This window comes from Pholcus phalangioides, unplaced genomic scaffold (assembly GCF_987345545.1).
Source record: "Pholcus phalangioides strain wild (caught in Gottingen) unplaced genomic scaffold, Ppha-v1.0 ptg000022l_1, whole genome shotgun sequence".
Taxonomy (NCBI): domain Eukaryota; kingdom Metazoa; phylum Arthropoda; class Arachnida; order Araneae; family Pholcidae; genus Pholcus; species Pholcus phalangioides.
This window is the reverse complement of record NW_028301615.1, coordinates 28,517,454-28,536,943: the sequence shown is the minus strand read 5'-3', so window position 1 is coordinate 28,536,943 and position 19,490 is coordinate 28,517,454. Positions and strand designations below refer to the sequence as shown.

Here is a 19,490-nt window from a genome sequence, read left to right as displayed (position 1 = left end):
ATGGTAGCATGCTTGCCCGGTATGCAAGTGAGCCTGGGTTCGAGTCCCGGCGGAGACGTGATGACTTTTCTTTCCGAGCTCACCTCAGCATAATATCCGGAAAATAACTGTTTCCTTTATTCATTATTTCTTCCAATTTTATTCATTATTTTTTCTAATTTTATTTTTTCTTCTTTTATTTATAATTTTTTCTTCTTTTATTTATTATTTTTTCTGAATTTTATTAAATTTCCACCTAACTTCAGTCATTTCTTAAATTTTCTTGATTTGTCAAGATTTTTTAATACCTTCATGAAATAAACTTTTCAAAATTCGATTGTAAACGCTCGCACCATCTGTCGAATCAGGAACATAATCTTTGCCTCACTGACATTATTTACAACACTGAACAATAATTTTTTGCTCCCATATTTATTAGTCAGAGAGTAAGAAGAATTAGTAATTCTATTACCCATTTTCTCGATCATAAAAAATTCAATTAATTCTTTCACTATAAACTGAAATACAGGACAACACAAAACAAGATATATTTTGGAAATACGAAACGAATAAACATCGAGAAGAACTTTGCTTATCAATTAATTCCAATGTGACGAGCATTCCAATCATTCCCTGGATTTGCATATTTGCAGTTTGTTTTGCAAAATATCTCGATAACTCTTAATTGTTAAGCATTAAATACCATACATCAGAATGCAATCATTGGTATTCAATGCCTCTCTTCAAACACATTCTCATACGTCAAAATCAACGAAAGCTCTCCGCGTTTGCGGCCATCATCCCAACCAACAACAACAGCAGCAGCACCAATAATTATTATTGTAAACAATAATTGTTATCATCGTTGTGCGTGTCATTCTCTTCTTGTCTATCCCCTAATTCTTCCTATAATACTAATAAAAAATAAATAATAATATCACACAACCACGTGCACGTCCAAGTTTTCTTCACCGCATTTTGGATCCTAACCTTGAAAGGCAATTGGCGGGTTCAGTGGGCGATGCCTTTTTGGTGATTGGCCGAGAAAGTTATCTCGTTGACTGAGTCATTTACAAAAAAAAAAAGAGTAATATAATAATAAAACCGGTACTTTGTTCCTTTTTTTATTTTATTTAAAGGCTTTGCTCTGTCAATGGTTTGTTTTTCCATTTTTATAAATAAAAGATGCTGTCGCTGCTCTCGAGTTCGTTGTGTTGCTCGGCTCAATACAGAACGAGTTTCGATCACGAATAAGTTCGATTCCGTGAGTGAAGTCCTTCTTTTACGTTTCGCCGTCCACATTTTTACTGTTTCCAAAATACTCGAAGTTATTTACTTGCTCGTGAGTTAAAAAAAAAAACAACACGCAGCTGTTTGTTGACTGACCATTATGGCTGATCCCGCTCCGAACATGGACGTGAGCTCGAAGAAAGCGCTTCTTCAGTATCTTGTGAGGTAAATAATTCGTTAAATATTATTATTATTCAAGATATACGGAAGACTGGATGTTGTGAAGATATTTATTACTTAGGTAGACTTATTAGGTATTATTTATTATTACTCCCGGTAGAGGCAGAGATGAGTTTTTTCCTTCCTTGAAAAATTAACATCTAAAATAATAAATATCTTCACAACATCCAGTCTTCCGTATATCTTGTATTAACAAGTGGAGAGCGACATTCATGTCATTATTATTATTGTTATTTTTTGATATCAATATCAGATATTGATTACTCATGAACTTAGATCGTTTTGTTTTTGGAAAATCAAGGCTACTGACTAGGTGTGGGGACTTCTTTTTTTTTTTTAAAACAGTGTGGTTTTACAAAATGTGTGGGTTTTAGTCATAATACTGGATAGAGCGAGGAAATCCAGTGAAATTTCTGAAAAATTTCGAGATGTTTTATATTATGTTATCGAAATTAGCATTTTCAACACTTACGCCAGACATTGTATACTGAAAACTACAGGATGTATTCGAATAGGTTTGGTTACTGTATGTTGTGCTATGACTGTTATCCGTGCAATGAACTAAAATTTTTAAGGAACACAAAATATTCCCTGAGTTATGACAGTTTCCGCGAAACAATACAAGAATTTTGACAAAAAAAAAAAATTTTTCTATTCAAACAGCTGTAAAATAATGAATTCAGAACATATAGCCAAGATCACTGTATAGCTAATGTTATCTGGAACGCTGTCGAAAAATTCCATGAGAATATCTTGCGTAGGTTTTGAGAAATTTGGTTGCACGTGGAATAAAGTAACGAGAAAAAAAAAATGAATCTCCAAAAAACGCGTTTGAAAATTGTTTGTTGCTTTTTAAACCATTGTTCCAAATGCAGCCATAACTGTGTAAACGCAATGTTTTTGTTACACATACGCATGTAAATAATAGCGGTTAGTGTAGTTTTAATTGAAAAAATACATCAGCACAGCAAATTAATTAATTACAGTGGATTTTCCTTATTAGTTAAAATGTTTAATGAAGGACAAAATATACAGTTTGAATTGATTTTACTGTTGTCAATAAACTGATAAAATCTTGCGTAACAAAGTTAAATTGTTATTACCTTGTATTTTATTTCCAATTCCTTAATTTGACGCAAAGTTCATAAATTTGTGAGCTGGTAAAAATTCGGCATTTTTTTAAAAAAATGGCAAGGAATCAACTCTCTCGAGGTGGAAAAGTATTGTATTGAGTTACGCTTGTTTCGTTTTCTTGCTTGTGCCCCACATTTTGAAGTAAAATTGGTAAATGCTTGAACTTGCATGTTTTGTAAGCACCGTGTTGTAGGTCTGCCTGGTCTCTGCGGAGAGACTTTTTCAAATGGGAGATCGACTCGCGCATCCGCCCCTCGAAGTTGGGAAACTGCAGAAAACCAATGTCAACCAACCACTACTGTACGTCAACGGGGTTCCAGCCTGTATCCATACAACGAGAATCCAGCACGATGCCCACATGTCCGTACAGCGGCTGTATTTTCTACTGGAATGACACTAAAAGATGCACTTTAAAATAAAAAGAGTTTTATATCATGGGTTTCTTGACATACATTTGCCATACACCCGGTGAATAGCTAGCAGCACGAACCACAAATTAATGGCTAACCGTTGATGATAGAGGCACACTTCCAATTAGAAAAAGCATTCAAACAACGTACGGACCACAGATTCAAGTGATTCACGTTGCAACGGGGTTGTGTAATTATGAAAAAAAATAAACTTTTGACGTTTTTTAAATCACTTGCAGATACCTGGTGCATCACCAAAAATTTGCGTAACGAAATGCTTTTAAAGGCTTACATCTGAAAAAAATGAAACATTCAATAGTATTATCAGATAGGTATCAAAAATACCAATCTGATGATGTCACTCAGGTTTTGATACCTTTTGCCGTTCGAGTACCAGGTAGCCTACGCTGCCCTGATTCGTAACGGAATTATTTCACGCTGTCTTGGGATGTGTAAGATGAACATAGATCTTGTTGAGACAATTTACACAATACCCCCTAAGCAAACTTTTACAGGTTTAATTACCAGACAAAATATATCTCCTTGCGCTGTAACGGGGTTTAAAAGACGTATTCGCGTTTAAACTTGCGGACAGGGTGCGTGTCCGTACTGGAGTCTTGGTTACATATTCGTAATATTGATTGGTTGTCCGTATTATTGTGTATTTGTCCGTAGAAAACTAATTTTTATATCGAATCTGCGCTCAAAAATCCGGTTAGAAAGTTGTTTTCCTGTCTCTCCTGGGACGAACAAAAAAAAAAAAATTCCATGTTTATAAGTGCTGTATTTGCTAAGGTATTTAAATTCAGAAAACGGAAGAAGGTTGGGGGAAAAACAGGATCAATGGGGGTAAAACGCGCTTACCCTGTAAATTTATTACGTTTTTTCCCGAAAATTTTGAGTTGTCTCCGAACTCTAATTCAGTTACCATTTATGTAAAGTATTATATGCACCAGCGCCATTTTTTTAGTACAGAGCACCTGGTGCTTGGAATCTTTCAAGCCCTAATTCGATTCAAATGTGTTCACTACCACTGTGTATGTGCATTAATACTATAGATAAAATCCTGCACACAAATTGCAACAATGGTTTCTCGATTGCAACCATATCATGGTAAATTTCCGTTATATCGTTCAAATACGCCACATTGTTGAGAAATCTATTGTTGTATGATGTTAGATCACTCAAAAATGGATAAAAAAAAAGCTATTATTGGAGTGAGGGACTATAGATATTACATCAGTGAAGAAGTACTGTCGGAAATCTGATAATGAATTCCTCAACAATTTAGAAATGGGTTGCCTTGCTTCCACGAGGGTCCCATGTCCTAGAATGGGCTCCCAGACCAGATGCTTTCCTGTATTCTTTTCACTTGAATAAATTGATTTTCCCTCTAAATTAGGATGTTAAAAACTAAATATATAGAATGTATCCCTGAGCTAAATTTAGTCTTATCAGCTTCCTCATTGTTTTCAGTCATGTTATTCCATGCCGTTAGTCGTTAACCTTTTTTTTTTTTATAATGTTCTAGATACGAAATGGTAGAAAAATAACAACAACATTAGAGAGCCGGGTATTTTTCCTATTTGATGCACGAAAAAATATTTGTCTTTAGCGAAAATATTTCATAATACAATGCATAATATAACTAACTTCTAAGCAATGTTTTTTCTGCTATAAATATATGCCGCAGAAGTCAAACGACAAGGTTAAGCAAACGATGGAAAGTTATCTCTAAGTGTAGTAAAAAGATAACATAGCTTATTAGAAGGAGAAGCAAAAAAAAAAGGAGATAAGATAATAATAGCTTGATAATTTCCCTCAAGTATAATCTCTTATTGGTGTTTGTTTATTATCGAAGTTTCTCTTCTTTCCTTGTTATCGGACAAGATTACTCGTGGATGGTGTTTTTCGGTCCGTAAATACTGATACTAAGAGAGATTCTTCGAGAAAATTTACACGTTTATTTGGTGAATTATATGATTAAGCTCATATAAGGGTGAATGAAATCTCATTCCCCCCCACAATGGATTTATTTATTTAGACCAGCGGTGCTCTTCCGGTGCTTTGTGTGCACTTCCCAGAGGTTCTGCGGCCACTCCGTGAGTCAATACAGGTTGAGAATCGCTGCTGATTTGGTTACTCGCATGCCTGCACAGTTTCTTGATTCCTTTGGCCGCTTGCTGACTCAGTCCTTCGCTCTTTAGGTCACTCCCATGCTCACACATTTTATAGATCACTCTTTTGGCCAGTCACATGCTTATATACCTTCTTGGTCACTCTTTTGCTTATGACCTGTTCCCTTGCTTTCTAGGCCACTCTTTTGATCAGTCACATGCTTACACACTTTTTTTGGTCGCTCACCCACGGAGTCTTCGCCCTTTAGGCCACTTTCATGCTTATACAATCTCTAGGTTAACTTTTTAATCACTCCCTCTTCTTGAACGCTCTCAAGTCACTCTTTTAATCCGTCACATGCTTGCACACTTTCGTGCTTACTTTTTGATCGCTCACCCACCGAGTCTTCGCGTTTTAGGTCACTCACATGCTTAACCTGTTGCCTTTGCCTGTTGTGGCCTTGCCTGTTGTGTTTGTATTTGTATCTGCCCGCAAGTAAACTTCATTTGTCAGAACCGATACAAACCCCAAAAAAATACGTCTACATACTCGCGCTATGAGTTGTCTTCAAGCGATTTGCTGAGCTCTCGAAAAAGAAGGGATGACTGGTTGCAATAATGCAATAATTTACGGCAGAGCAACGAACGTCGTACTTGCTAGGATCCGCTGACGGTCAAACAAACTTGAGAGCGCCTCTTGGATTTAGTGCAACTGCTAAGCATTTCCCCCAACCTTACATACCTCGTACACATTCCCCTGCAGAATTTCTAACGAATCGGTATAAGTAGGAAAACGAGTTTTGTATGTGTGTATATGCGTAGCCCTAACGTATTTACGTTGTCAGAGTTGTACTTCTTCAGTATTCTTTGCTGTTGCTAAAATCTGTCTTCCATATTTTTGAAGTGAAGATGGTAAATGGTCTTGAATTATCGTGCTATGTAAGTACAGTACTATATTGTGTAACCGAAAGCTGTGGCGTTCTGGTCGCAACCAATTCGTGCGTGAGTGGAAATAAGAGAAAGAGAGAGAGAAAAGAAACAAGAAAGGGGCAAAAGTCGGGCGTAGTTATTGCCCTACTCCCACGAAAACACCGAATAAAAACTTAATAAAACGTAGGAACAACATGGGGATGAAGTAACAAAATCATTTATTCTTGGCTTCATGTGACTTGTCCAATCATTATAGCACATCTTAAGCTGAAATTCTCTTGCTTGTCGTCACTGATAAGTCCCCCCCCCCCCCCAAAGGTCCCTGCAAAGTCACAGATCAGGTTGCATAAATACCCTTCTCGTACTTAACCATTCTAGATGAACGGGTATCGTCTTGTAGCATCATACATCTTTTTTGGCCAGCACTAGGGCCGTTCGGCTAAGTGTTGGACCATGATAACTTCATGAGGCTTGCCAAAAGTTTCATTGTATCCGACCGACCAAAGCTCTTATTCTCTTCAAGAAGATCTGATGCAAGTCTGAAGGGCTAAGGCCACTTATTTAATAGAAACATGTGCAGTATTGTTACATAATATTCTGTCGAATTTTTCTATCCGTCTCAATGAATCCACAGGTTTTATTTGATAGACCCCTTATATATTTTTGGCAATATTCCCAATCAGTAAAATAAAATTTATCCGAATTCTTAATTAGAATCATATCCAACTGTTTCATGAATATATTCATAGGGAATGAAAAAGAAAAAAAAAAAAATCCAATGAATATATGAAATGAAGGTGTAACTCACGGAATGACGTTTTATGTATTTCCGTCGGCTCAAACTACGGCGTGAAACGTCATACACGTAGTAACATACAGAAAAATGCAAATTTCAGTGTCGTCATCTATCGGCCAACAGCTGACGACGACGACGACGTAACCTCGAATGATTCCAGCCTGTCAACTTTTATATATACGAGTTTGAACCATCATTTGTTTGTGTGTGTGTGTGAGAGAGAGAGACTTGGACAAGGTCTCGCATACGAAAACAGATTCGACCCTGAGGGTGGTCCACTACAAACTAGTGAAGTCACACCACGAATTTCAGCAGTAACTGATATTCACACACGAGGTTATTCGTTGGTTGTGTGTTTGTGTCCGAGAGATATTAACTACCTCCGCTTGTATGGCGAGGTGAAAGGAACAGGTAGGAAAATTTGATTTATGCAAATTCGCCACGAAAAGGGTGGAATGACTAGATTAGTAACCTATTAAAGGCATATATAATCATGCATGCTTGTGTGTGTCCATCTTCATACATGCGTTTTTAATGGCAATTTTTTTTCCCCCTGTCGTGTTTTTCAAGGGCTTTGAGGACGTCTGGTGCCAAAGGCCCTATGTCAGAGTAGGCTCTTGTTTATGTGAGTTTTTTCTTTCCTCAGATCCCAACGTAACACAAACGATGCATTTTAGATGTCTAAATCATCTGGTTCTGCTTCGAGAGAGATCTTTGACCACCCTGGATCGAAACGCTTCGAATATTGGAGCTTATTATGGTTCAGTTAATAGGAAGTTCCTTGTGATTTTGATGTCGGCTATCATGTTATTATACACAGATGATTGGTATGGTCATATCATATCAGTATTCTACATGAATATCGATCATATATGGCTTGATGAGAAGGACAATAATATATGACGGGGGTTAATAGCCGTCTATCAGAGGCCGAAGGTTTGAGAGAAACTGTCCTCGTCGAGCGTCATCGGATTTCTTCAGATTCCGATAGAGATAATCTAGACGAGTAGTTTGATATGTAACATAAAGGGGGGGGGGGTGTCTCTCTAAGTTTGAGTTGGCGTTATAGTCTAATTATGACTATGATCATCTATAGATTTCGGTTCTTCGTTGAGAGAACCTTCATGTTACATATCAAAATGAGGTTCTTGGAGGCTCTGTATATATTTTGTATGTATTGTGCGTATTTTAGACCAGTGGTTCTCAACCTGGGGCCATATGGCCCCCTAGTGTTATTGGGATACTTCAGGGGGGCCACGGAAGAAAATCGAAAAAGGGGCCATGACAGGTGGTTCGGAGGGCTACAGAGAGTTGAGAAGAAAAATTAAGGTGTGAAGAAATAAAAGCTTTTATATTAGTTACTATACACTTACAGAATAAAACAAAACCACCCATAAAACCAGGGCCGTCTTAGGGCATGGAACCACCCGCCTCACCACCTACATTTTGCAATAAGTTCCCTAAGGATGGGGTTTTTCGCAGGACCCCGGCTAGATTTTTCACAGACCCCTTCTCTATATTAAATTTATAGTGTGAAAAACAAAAAATGATGAAAACCATATCAGGCCCCGGGCTGCAGCTCTGTCAGTCCCACTCTTGTGAGGGATCATGCCCGGAAGTCTCATGTCCATAAGGATAGGGTTGATACCACATATTAATACCCCACCTTATGATATTTTGTATAGTACGATAAATTTTGAAAATAAGTAGGAAATATGTAAAGGCTGTTTATTTCCAGCTAAGTATGGGACTACCATAGCATCACTTTGCCTAGGACGCCCATGATGTTGAGACGGCCCTGAATAGAACTCGGACTAGAGGGGTGCTCAATAAACTCTAGGCCAGTGGTCTGGAGGCCAACCTTATTTGAAAAATTTTCGTTCAGTATAAATTCACTAAAAAATCAATTCAATACGTATAAAGGATCTTGCTTCTAGATGAGGGTCGAAAACTCAGGGTAATACAGGGGAGCCACGAGAAAAAAAAATATTATCCAAAGGGGGGCCACGGGCAAAAAAAGGTTAAGAATCACTGTTTTAGACCATTCTCAACTCTCTCCCACTTCAACATGCTAACTACTACTTCTCGGCTCCATAAGTTTCCTTCACTCTTCTTTTAAAATCCCAGGCTGCAGTCTCCGACCTTTATATGCCACTGGGCGCATGTGAAATTATTTTTGCCTGGGCATTGGGTCCAGCTTTTCCATTTTAGTTGGATGGCTTGTACGTTACATCGACTCGATAGCTGTCTCCACCGAGGAGAATGACGCGAGAGATTTGATGCATGGAGGAAGGGGGCCCACTGCTATAAATCTTTGCTAACTTTTTTCCAATACAACCCTTGCCTCATTCGAGTAGTTGCTTTGCATCAGTCTGGGGTTGTGAGCGGTTCTATATATCAAAATGTTCGTCTCTACGATTTCTATCAGTATCTATTGTAGAACTCTGACGCTGCGTACACAATGAGACACCCATGGAAAATGAATGCGTTTATTGCAGATGTTCAGTTAGATAATTGTATTTGTATTGTATAATCTACGCCGATGCAAATGGTACAAAAAATTTCCGATTCGGAATTAGCTCATAACCACAAGCCGGAAAATAATCTCAGGAGACAAATAATACAAAATGGCGCTTAAAGAAAAAGCTACATAAAAAATACTCATCCGAACGCAGATAAATTTTCAGGATATCTGAATGACACTATGGGAGATAGATTCATGCGGTAAAAAAAAGTTTGAGTTTTGACCACCAGGTGAAAAAGTGACGCTTTTTTATTGCGTTTTTCTTTTTCCTATGGTAAAGCGTTTATATCAAGTTTCAATGGGATGCGTCTACCAGAACGGACGCGTTAAGTGGTCTGTGTAGTTTTACGCCTCAACCTACATGTAGCGCCCGTTCTGGTGGGCGTATTCCATTGTAACTTTGTGTAAAGCTATATGGGCCATGGAAAAAAGGAAAATTCAATAAAAAGGGTCACTTATTCACCTGGTGGTCTAAAATGGAACTATTTTTTATTGCATAAATATCTTCCCCCATGGTCTCATTAACATTAAAAAGACGGGTCGGGGGACTATACCTAGATAGACGCTCTCGTAAATATATTTTATCATCATTTAATTTTAAAGGATGCTGTTGCGTGTGTGCGCGCGTGCGCTAACGACCTCACTTGACGAGCGCCAGTTTGGAAGAAATTCGAGACTGTGGTATCAGTATTTTGTATATTACTGATAGGATTTCAGTGTTACATTGCTTTTAGGTTGTGAATATGATCAACGAATGTGTGTGCTATATTTTTTCATGGTTGGAAGCACTCGACGATGATCTTTTTAGAGGGTTTCAACCAAGCTTCTTAATTTAGATTTGAAATTTTTTTTTTTACATAATTTCAATGATGTGGAATAAGTATCTGTAAGCGAAGAGTTCCTCGTAAATATTTCGGAGTCTTTGACGTCCTATTGACGAGGAAGGTCCCACAATATTTCTTACACTTTCATCCGCAACATTTTCTTCGCTACCGATAAACGTTATTGAGATCTCTAATATTTTTATGGAAATCAGTCGACGTTTTTGGTGTAGTTCTAGGTTTCCATTGGTGGCTTCAGTGTGGTTTGCATTAATTGTTTCGAGTAGCATTTCATTTTGCATCAGCTGAAGCATTGTTGGAGATGTAATTTTACTCTGATTCACACCTTCACAAATGTTTTGCATGGGGTAGTTTTCATTCTCCTATGAATTCTCATAATCAGCACCACTTCTTCTGGGTTTGCCTCACGCAGTCTTTGCCAACTGCTGGGAAATTTCCTCTTCAGTGAATCTGCGGGTTTTTGTCATGACTAAAGTAATCACAACCACGTGGATATTTCTACATCGCAGGACAAAAACGTTATCTGACGAAACGACAAAAATGCTTGACAACAAACGCTGAGACACCTGCTGATCGACATCTGCAGACAAGAATGAAGGTTAAAAAAAAGTCCCACGGATGGTTTCCCTTCTTATCCCCGTTGCTAAAAAAGATAATGAGAAAAGCTTTGGTGTACGCAAGAGCATGATAATTCAGGAAAAATCCAGAAATTTTGAAGCTTTTGGTTTATTCTTACCTGAGATATGGGAGCAGAAAGAGTGCGTAGGGGGGTCACAGTGACCTCGTCCGTCTTTCTAGCGTTACGATGTCCTGAAAATTTGGCTGTGTTCGGATGAGTAGTTTTTGAGGAAAAACTATTCAAAGAATACGGGAACTTAAATCATAATCACCCTGTATATGGAAAGTTTGAAAAATTAGTTTCTTAAGGGAATTTCCTGAATTGGAAGGAATAAAAAATATATAATAAACCATTTTGTGAAATTTCTTTTCCAAAATAAAGTGTCTGGGGGAAGAGCTGAATTGAGACGTTGTATTTTCATTGTGGATCTTGCAGCGGGCACTAAGTTTTAAACGTGTCCGTAAAATTCACCGCTGGAAAAATGCACCGACAACAGTTCGATGCGAGTCAGTCATTATAAAGTCTTTATTAAAAGTTTCCGCCATATCTTTAGGATCACTCACTCACTCCCTTATGGACTCAGTAACTCCCTCGCTAACCGACTCGCATTGAACTGTGGTCGGTGAATTTTCCCAGCGGTGAATTGCATTCCGTAAACCAGTGTTAAAACGTTGTTTCAATGGTAAAGGCTCATGAAAGCAAAAAGAGACAACTATAACCGATTTTTTGTATAATTGGGTGACATCTTAATGAAGAATGCCATATATTGTCGGGGAATTAATTTTTCAATTAACAATAGCAGCAATTTTTAATTAACAATAGCAGAAATGATAGAAAGAAAAAGGTGAAATAAATCACCGAAATATTTATACGCTTAAAATCAGGAAGTATCATCTAAAATCAAGGAGATAGATGGCGCTATAAAGCGAAACTAATTTTACCTTTGCACGCTAAAAATATCGAAACCTAAACTACCTAGAAACGGAACAGAACAAAATTTCACGTACAGAACTAAATGAAATAAAAATATTAATCGATGTTTGACTGCATCAAATTTCCTTACAGTTGAGCTCAGCTATGAAATATTTTATCAAAATAATAACTGAAAATATAAATTTATCCAAAAAAACTTAGATTTACATCGCTAAAATATGCATTTTCTACGGGAATCGGTCGAATAATTAGCTTTACAACCGAGGTCATTACAAATGAGTTTGAGTGTGCTATAAACTTTCTTAAAACCCAATATAAGGTGCCAACTGAATTTTCAACTCTCTGTGTCGGAAATCGAGGTTCGATTCGAGGATAAAAAAATGGGTGAGGGCGTCGTGTCCCTCCGTGGGTCTCTTAATACAGTCAAACCTCGTTAGTGCGTCACCCGGTTAACACGTCACTCCGCTTACCGGATCACTTTTTTGGAAGTCCCAATTGTCCTCAGGCAGGAATTGGCAAGCTATGGCTTACTCCGTTAAACGAGTCACCCCGCTTACTAAGTCATATTTTTGCTCTCCCAAGAGTGACTCATTAACGAGGTTTGACTGTATTAGGCACAAATATTTTCTATACGTGGAGTAACAAATTTCTTCTATAGCAATTATGAAGAGCTCGATCACACCGGGCCGTAAAAGAGTATTTAAACCACTTAAATCCTTCTCTAGCTCTTCATGATTGCTCGAGTCCGGCATCTTAAGGTTATGGGGCTTTGCCGTCCTTGGTGTGAACTCATCCGGCCGAAGAATCGAGTCCGAGATGACGACGGTCAATCCATCAAAACGTGGACACAGCAAGGTTTCCTTCAAAGATAACCTTGGTGGACACTAATCAATGCAGCTGTGAATCCTCCAGAGATATTTATCATTCAATTATATTGTAATGTGACGGACACGTTTTTTCCTTCTGTTCCAACGATATCGTTACGGAATTTAGGTTACACTTGCAGTAATTGCCACGCGAACTTTGGTTGAACATGTCCATGATCTCAGAGATTAGCAAGGGTTGACAAAACTGCGTAATACCGTAATCACCTACTTAACTTTTATTATTATTATATAATAAAATGACGAGATGCAAATGAAGTGACCTCTGGTCGGTGGAGAAAATAAAACGCGGCTGTGTTTTGTTCTGGGACACTTGCGCATTCAAGGACATGAATGCACATGGAGGAAAAATAACGAAGAGTATTTTTTTTTTCCTTGAACAGTGTCCGGAAGGAAAAACACATTCGCATGTCTCTCCTAATTTTTTTTTTCTTCTATTGCGACCTAGAGCTAAACATGCGTCATGTATTAGCATAATGATCTGATGACAAGACGGTATGTGCATGTAAATTAGTGGAGATCCATGTATTGCTTGCGTAGGTCGAGATGAATTTAATGAGGCGTTATTGTCTCTTCATGTCGAGTGAGATTGGATATAAACGTACATAATAACGAACAATTACAGGGTATATAAATAGCGTGACTATATGTCCCGTATTTTTTACGGGACATTCCCACATTTTACTTTATTTTTGTCCATAATGACTTTTGCCGCGTTTTCCCAAACGAAGCTTTTTCTTTTGAATTTGTAATCTTAATTGAAATCATGGATGAACATGATTTTTTTTTTCGTAAGTAGCAAATTCTATAATGCTAATTACAACTATAACTGCAAATATTTGTCACGTGTTAAACTTTTTTTTCGTGAAATACATTTTAATTCACTACTCATTGCAGTAGCCATTCATTTGATAATATGACTATGAATAATATTTGTACATGATTATATGGCTAGGTAGTCCAGGTCGATAAAATACTCTCTTTAAGTACCAAAGGATGTTTAGAGGTGCCACGAGTTCGATATCCGATTTGTCCTTGTCAGAAACCTTCCTGACACAGAGGTACAACACAAACGGTGACATGACCACAGAAAACGATTGCTACCGCAGAGAGTCCCACACCGAGAGGTTAGCGCACAAACCTCTCGGTGAATATAATATATGCTGCCATTCGGAATCGGCAATAAATTGTAGGTCCCGGTCTTATGTGCAAATTATCCCTCGTGTGCAGAAAATGACCGCGGCGCGACGAAAGTGACGAAATGAAACAACCCACGTTCGAGGATACCTCCCGTAAACGAACAATTTTTTTTTTAATTAAGTTTTTTTCACCTTTCTTCTATGTATAATGTTACCCAATTAGCTAACACTCCCCGTTGCCAGACAAAATCTTCAATCAAAAGAATGAACGTTATCGAGAGCTTTCACTGGACAAAAACTGTTCTCATTTTTTTTTTTTGTAGTTGAGTAGTAAGTTAAGTTTTTGCAGTTAACTCATAAATAGATTTCTCTTTTCATACTCACCCTACGTGTTATAGTTCGCTCTCACATGGTAACGGAGAGAGATACATTATACGTGTGTGGTGGCGGGGGGAAGATCACTAACAGGAGTATAGGAAAAACGGGGAGGGAAAGAACTTCAACTCATAGAGTTACAATGAAGCTTCGCGACGGTGAGGAGACAGGAAAGGAAACAAAAAGAACTGGGTTGAATTTATTCCACTGGCGTTTGGACGAAATATTTTGTCCATGATCGTAAAGGGGCTAATTAAGATTATATATAAATATGCTCTTTATTAACCCCTTTACGATCATGGATATATATTGTCAAATCCCGTTATAACGAACTCCAAGAGACCGGAGAAATCACTTCGTTATAACGAAATTTCGTTATAAAGGAATCCCAGGTTTTCGCATTTTTGCTGTGTAAATCTTTCTCGGGCATTAGAAAAGTGTCGTGAGATATTCGCTGTAACGGTATTCGACTGTATATACGAAGAACTTTTTTTTCTTGAGGGAAAACAGTGGATTTCTCACCTCGCTCATAGTAATAGATTTAGCTATGAATAGCACTGACACCCAGGGTTGTTCGAAATCCACCTTTCCTCATATATATACCATCGTCGGCAACTTGGACTAATTTCGTGGGTGTCTGTGTCACCGTTAGGATCGTCGTATCTTGAAAAACGAGGGCATCGTTCCACGAATATCCAACTGATATAGGTAGGAATGGTCATGTCGAAAAGTCATAATTTAATTAATATGCGTCGGATACCAGACGCGATCCGCTATAAAGGGAAACGACGTAATGTTGACTTTGTATGAGGATGTGGTGAATACACAAGCTCGCCCAGAGAACCCGATAATTACGGCGTAATCGGATCACGTCCAGGAAACGAACCGAAACCCGCCGAAACAGTTGGTGACACCGTGTTTGTGCCTTAGTTAATGCAACTTGTTCTTCTAATGATTGTAGGGAATAGGAAGATCAGACTGGAAGTAAATGATCACGATTTTTTTTTTTTAAAAGGAAAATACGTTTGTGTGAAAAATAAATAAGAAAACCTGAACCGGGTCAACGGTTTAACAACCTCTCTCTTTTGGCTACTTCCCATATAAGTGAGAGTATTATTCCCATTAAGTGAGAGACATATTTCAGCCATTTCAAGAGAAAAACAACTTTCATTGGATTAAACTCCTTTAAAAGCCTTCGACAACAGGTGACATAAGATGAGCGGTCGTTAATGTCGGAGAAATATTAAGCAAACAGATTGTAGGGTCTTGACTGGTGAGCCGACAGGCCCCTCTAAATTTTGGTATGGATCCGAATCGGACTACTAATTCCGTGGCACTGGTCATGGCCCCCACAAGAGGTGGGCTAACAAGGCTCCAACCGGGATTATTTTCATTTTTTTTTCACGCTATAAATTCATCATAAAGGGCCCGTGAAAGTCTCGTCGGGGGCCCGTAAAAGATCCCAGCATAGAGGCCCTGCTTCAGGATGTGGGGCGCCATGGCACTGGTGCGCAACCTTCGACCTGCGGCCCTAAAGCGGTCTGCGAAAGGTTTTTTGTTCAGTAGAAAAGTATATTTCTCCACTGAGACCAATCAGCCCTACAACATTTAAATTCACGCATAATACGAACAGGCGAAAGAAACTGGTGAACGTTTTTGCTTCCGAATACGAAAGACAGGTGGCGGCAGTCATTGAACACACGGCAGGCATTTCTCAGAGAGAAACTTAGCTCCATGCTAACACATACACGACATATTTTGACATGCTCCAGTTCGTTAGCATTTCACAGAAGAATATTCACTATGTGAATGTGCGGTTTAGCTTTAATAGTAGTATTAGTAGCATCGAAACATGCGCATCTAGGCTAACCATATTTTCTCGATATGGTCAATACGTGAAATTGGGATCCCTACAGAAAAATACGGGACATCTGCAATTACGCAAAAAATTGTCAAAGATGAATAAAAATGCCATTAATCTCCGAGTCGTCAATGGAATGAAAATGGAGCACTACTGAAAATTGAAGTATGTAAATTAGAATGTAGTTCGCGAAAAAAGGTTTAGTTCGACAAATATGTGGAATGGCTTTTTATACATACCATTGTTATCAATTAAGATAATCATAGTCACATAATTATTGTAATGCAATTTATAAATTTTGAAAAATTTTCGAGTCCAGTAAAGAATAAAAGTTCAAGTAGGATGTATGAAAAAAAAACCGCTAAAAAAACGGGAACATTGATACGAAAAAAAAAAAAAACGGGATGGCTAAAATTACGAGAATGTCCCGTAAAATTCGAGTCATATAGTCACTATATATACGCAATACTCATACACAGTTTCTGTTCCCTTGTTCCATAGTCACCCTGTCAGGGCCGTCTTAAGAGCATCATGGGGCCCCTGCGAAAAGTGATTTTTCTTAAGTCCTACGTAGCAAATTCTTGAAAATTTCAATCAGTTCTCATTTTTGTGAGGGCCACCTCTCCTCTTGAGGCCCTCCGGGCTGTACTCGGGTGAGCCTATCCGTTAAGACGAAACTGCATCCTGTGTGTATGATATTTTTTTGATTGCATAAAATCGGGAGGGAGGGGGGGAATCCAAAAGTCCCTACATAGAGCTTGAATAACCTGTGGTCTCAACGTGGACAGTTTTTAAAAACACGAGAACCTCTACCCAAAAAGTTGAAAAGTTCAGTTGACATTATAATACATGTGACTACAATGTACTACATCCGACACGACCTTTTTCTTTCCTCGATAATGCGACACCATAGTCCTAGGGTTTCCTTGAATCCTCGTTATCTCCGGCCGCTCTTCCTGAATATTTACTATCTCTTCACACTGAACATAGAAGAAAAAAAAAAAAAAAGTAGAGAAAGTGTTTTTTGTGTGTGCGGAAGTGAGTCTAAATAGGAAATTGTGCGTCCTCTGAGTGTGTTGCGATAGCGTCTGAGTTCACCCTCTTGTCAGATAAAGACGTTCCTAATAACGACTCATACTCGTATCATCACGCGTGTTCTGCTGCGGTCTCGTGACGAGGTCTTGCTCGTGTTTCTCACGAGCACGAGTATTTTTATTTATTTTTTCTTTTTTACGATAAAAAAGGAGAGCTTATGTATTATCATCATTGTGTGGTGTGATTACGCATAACCGGATATCGAACCAGGCGTTAAATGCATTCAGTCGTTCAGGTCGCATCAGTAATCTCTCGGACACCATGAAGAGAATTCGGGCATCCCCGTTCGGTGGATATTCCAAGTATTACAATGTTAATGATTGGTAAGTGCTGTGTTTATTTTTGCGTAGTCATAACATAAATACTGTTACTAAAGTGAATTTAAGGAGATACAGTCTAACCTCGTTACTGCGTCACCCTGTTAACACGTCATTCTGCTTAACGGGTCACGTTTTGGAAGTCCCAATTGTCCTCGGGCAGGAATTGGCGCAGCTTACTCCGTTTAACGAGTCACTCCGCTTACTAAGTCATGTTTTTGCTCTCCCAAGAGTGACTCATTAACGAGGTTTGACTGTATTTTACTCGGTTTTTCGGGCATGATGTCCGTACATCTGTGTGCGTCCATTTAGAAGTTTAATTTCCCCGTGAGAAAAATGTACAAACATTCGCCACAACCTATGAATACATTGTGCCGCATTCCGGTAGTCAGGGCTGTGCCCTTACCGTCATTGCCGTGCCCTTATCAAACGCGGGACCCGGTGCGAAAATAATTGCGGGGACTCCTTAGCTCGATATTTTTCATCTATGAGAGAGCGGAATCGAAAATTCAGAATGAAGGAAACCAACAATTTCAAATTTGATGAAAATCTAAAATAATTGAAAAAAGTATAGTTCCAGAATCGATGAAAATTCAGAATAAATGGAAGAAATACTTTTAGAATATTAATGGAAATTTTCAGAATGAATGAAAGAAATAATTGCAAAATTGATGACAATTCAGAATTTATTAAAAAAAACAATGCCAGAAATATGCCCATCCCAGAAAACAATGCCCATATTTTTATGGGCATCTTTTTATCAGCCACCTCGTTGGGCATTTTGCCTGTTGTGGCGTTGTATTTGTATTTGTATATGGTAGATATGATTTAGAATTTACGAAAGAAATACTCCCAAAATTACATTTTTCTACATGAAAATGTAAAATTGATGAAAATTCAGAATTCATGAAAGAATTCAAATTACTGTTACCATAAATGCGGTCCTCCCCCAAAAAAAGGATTTTTGCGACCGCACATGTCTCAGAACCCTAAGGGTGACTCTGCCAGTGTTTCTCAACACCTGGGGTCGCAAAGCTTCCTTCCCCCGCTGTCCCGGGATATTCTCAGAGGGCTACGGGTAAAAATGAAGTAAAACGGGAATCACGGAAAGAGGTTAAGAGGGCCACAGAGAGCTATGAGAGAGAAAAAAATGTGGACGTGAAAGAAATATTGTTTTGAACATGATATAGTTTATACGTGAAATATAGTGGGGAAAAGTATGACTCTTTCAGAATCCAGCATGAGGGCCATTTTAATTTACTGGCCATCCCGGAGGTCTCATGTCCATTACGGGACCTACATGATGAGATCTGACGCTATGGTTTTCGAGAGTATATATTTAAACTGTCACTTCCAACTAACTGCGCCTCCCCCAGGGCATTAATTTACCCGGAGACTCATGATGTTGATACGGTATAGAACAGTGGGTTCTCAACCTTGGGATTCCCACGGCCCAGTTAATTTCTTTTTTCGTGAGTGGAAGGCCCGGTCATACACACGGCTAATTGAAAATAAATGGGTAAAAACGAAACAGTGAACCACTCACGGCCCGGTTCGACTGATGTCAGGGCCCGACGGTTGAGAAACAATGTGGTGTCGAACCTTCGTAAGAGGACAGCTCATTGAATTTCAGCAGAGTGTGAGAATTTTAGCTCCCGGTGATCACTCCATACCATATCACAGTGACCTTCAACCCGTTGCTCGCGAGCACCACGGGGCTCCCTGAAGCACCTTGAGTGCTCGATGCTCGTGTTCCAATTAAACACCTTGTACAAATTGCATTCAAGGATTGCATTCAGGATGATTTCAATGCGATTGAAATCATCCTGATTTCAATCGCATTGACATTCGCATGTCAAACTTGCCGTAACGGGTGCTCTTCGTTTGATGATGTGTACTGGCAGTGCTCACGACTAGAAAAAGGTTGACCTCTGCCACAGCATGATACATTCAAGTTTTTTTTTCTAAACACATGCACTAACTGTTAGAATTTCGCAATACAGTCGAATCCCGTTTTAAGAAATACCGTTATAGTGAAAATCTCGTTTTAGCGAACACTTTTCTG

The 19,490-nt window shown here is 38.6% G+C and overlaps 1 protein-coding gene across 4 annotated transcripts in view; it reads left to right on the top strand.

Moving 5' to 3' along the window:
• cu (NADP/NADPH phosphatase nocturnin) overlaps nucleotides 1-19,490 on the top strand; it is a 64,479-nt gene that overhangs the window by 29,823 nt on the left and 15,166 nt on the right. Inside the window, exon 1 of one of the 4 annotated variants that reach the window (XM_089249628.1) lies at nucleotides 1,140-1,434. The exons of 2 other annotated variants lie outside the window; for them this stretch is intronic. In XM_089249628.1, the coding sequence (XP_089105754.1) occupies nucleotides 1,370-1,434 (65 nt within the window). In that variant the 5' untranslated portion in view covers nucleotides 1,140-1,369. Of the gene's footprint in view, nucleotides 1-1,139; nucleotides 1,435-17,117; nucleotides 17,432-19,490 lie in introns of those variants that run through there. One more of the 4 variants, XM_089249629.1, reaches the window with a different exon arrangement.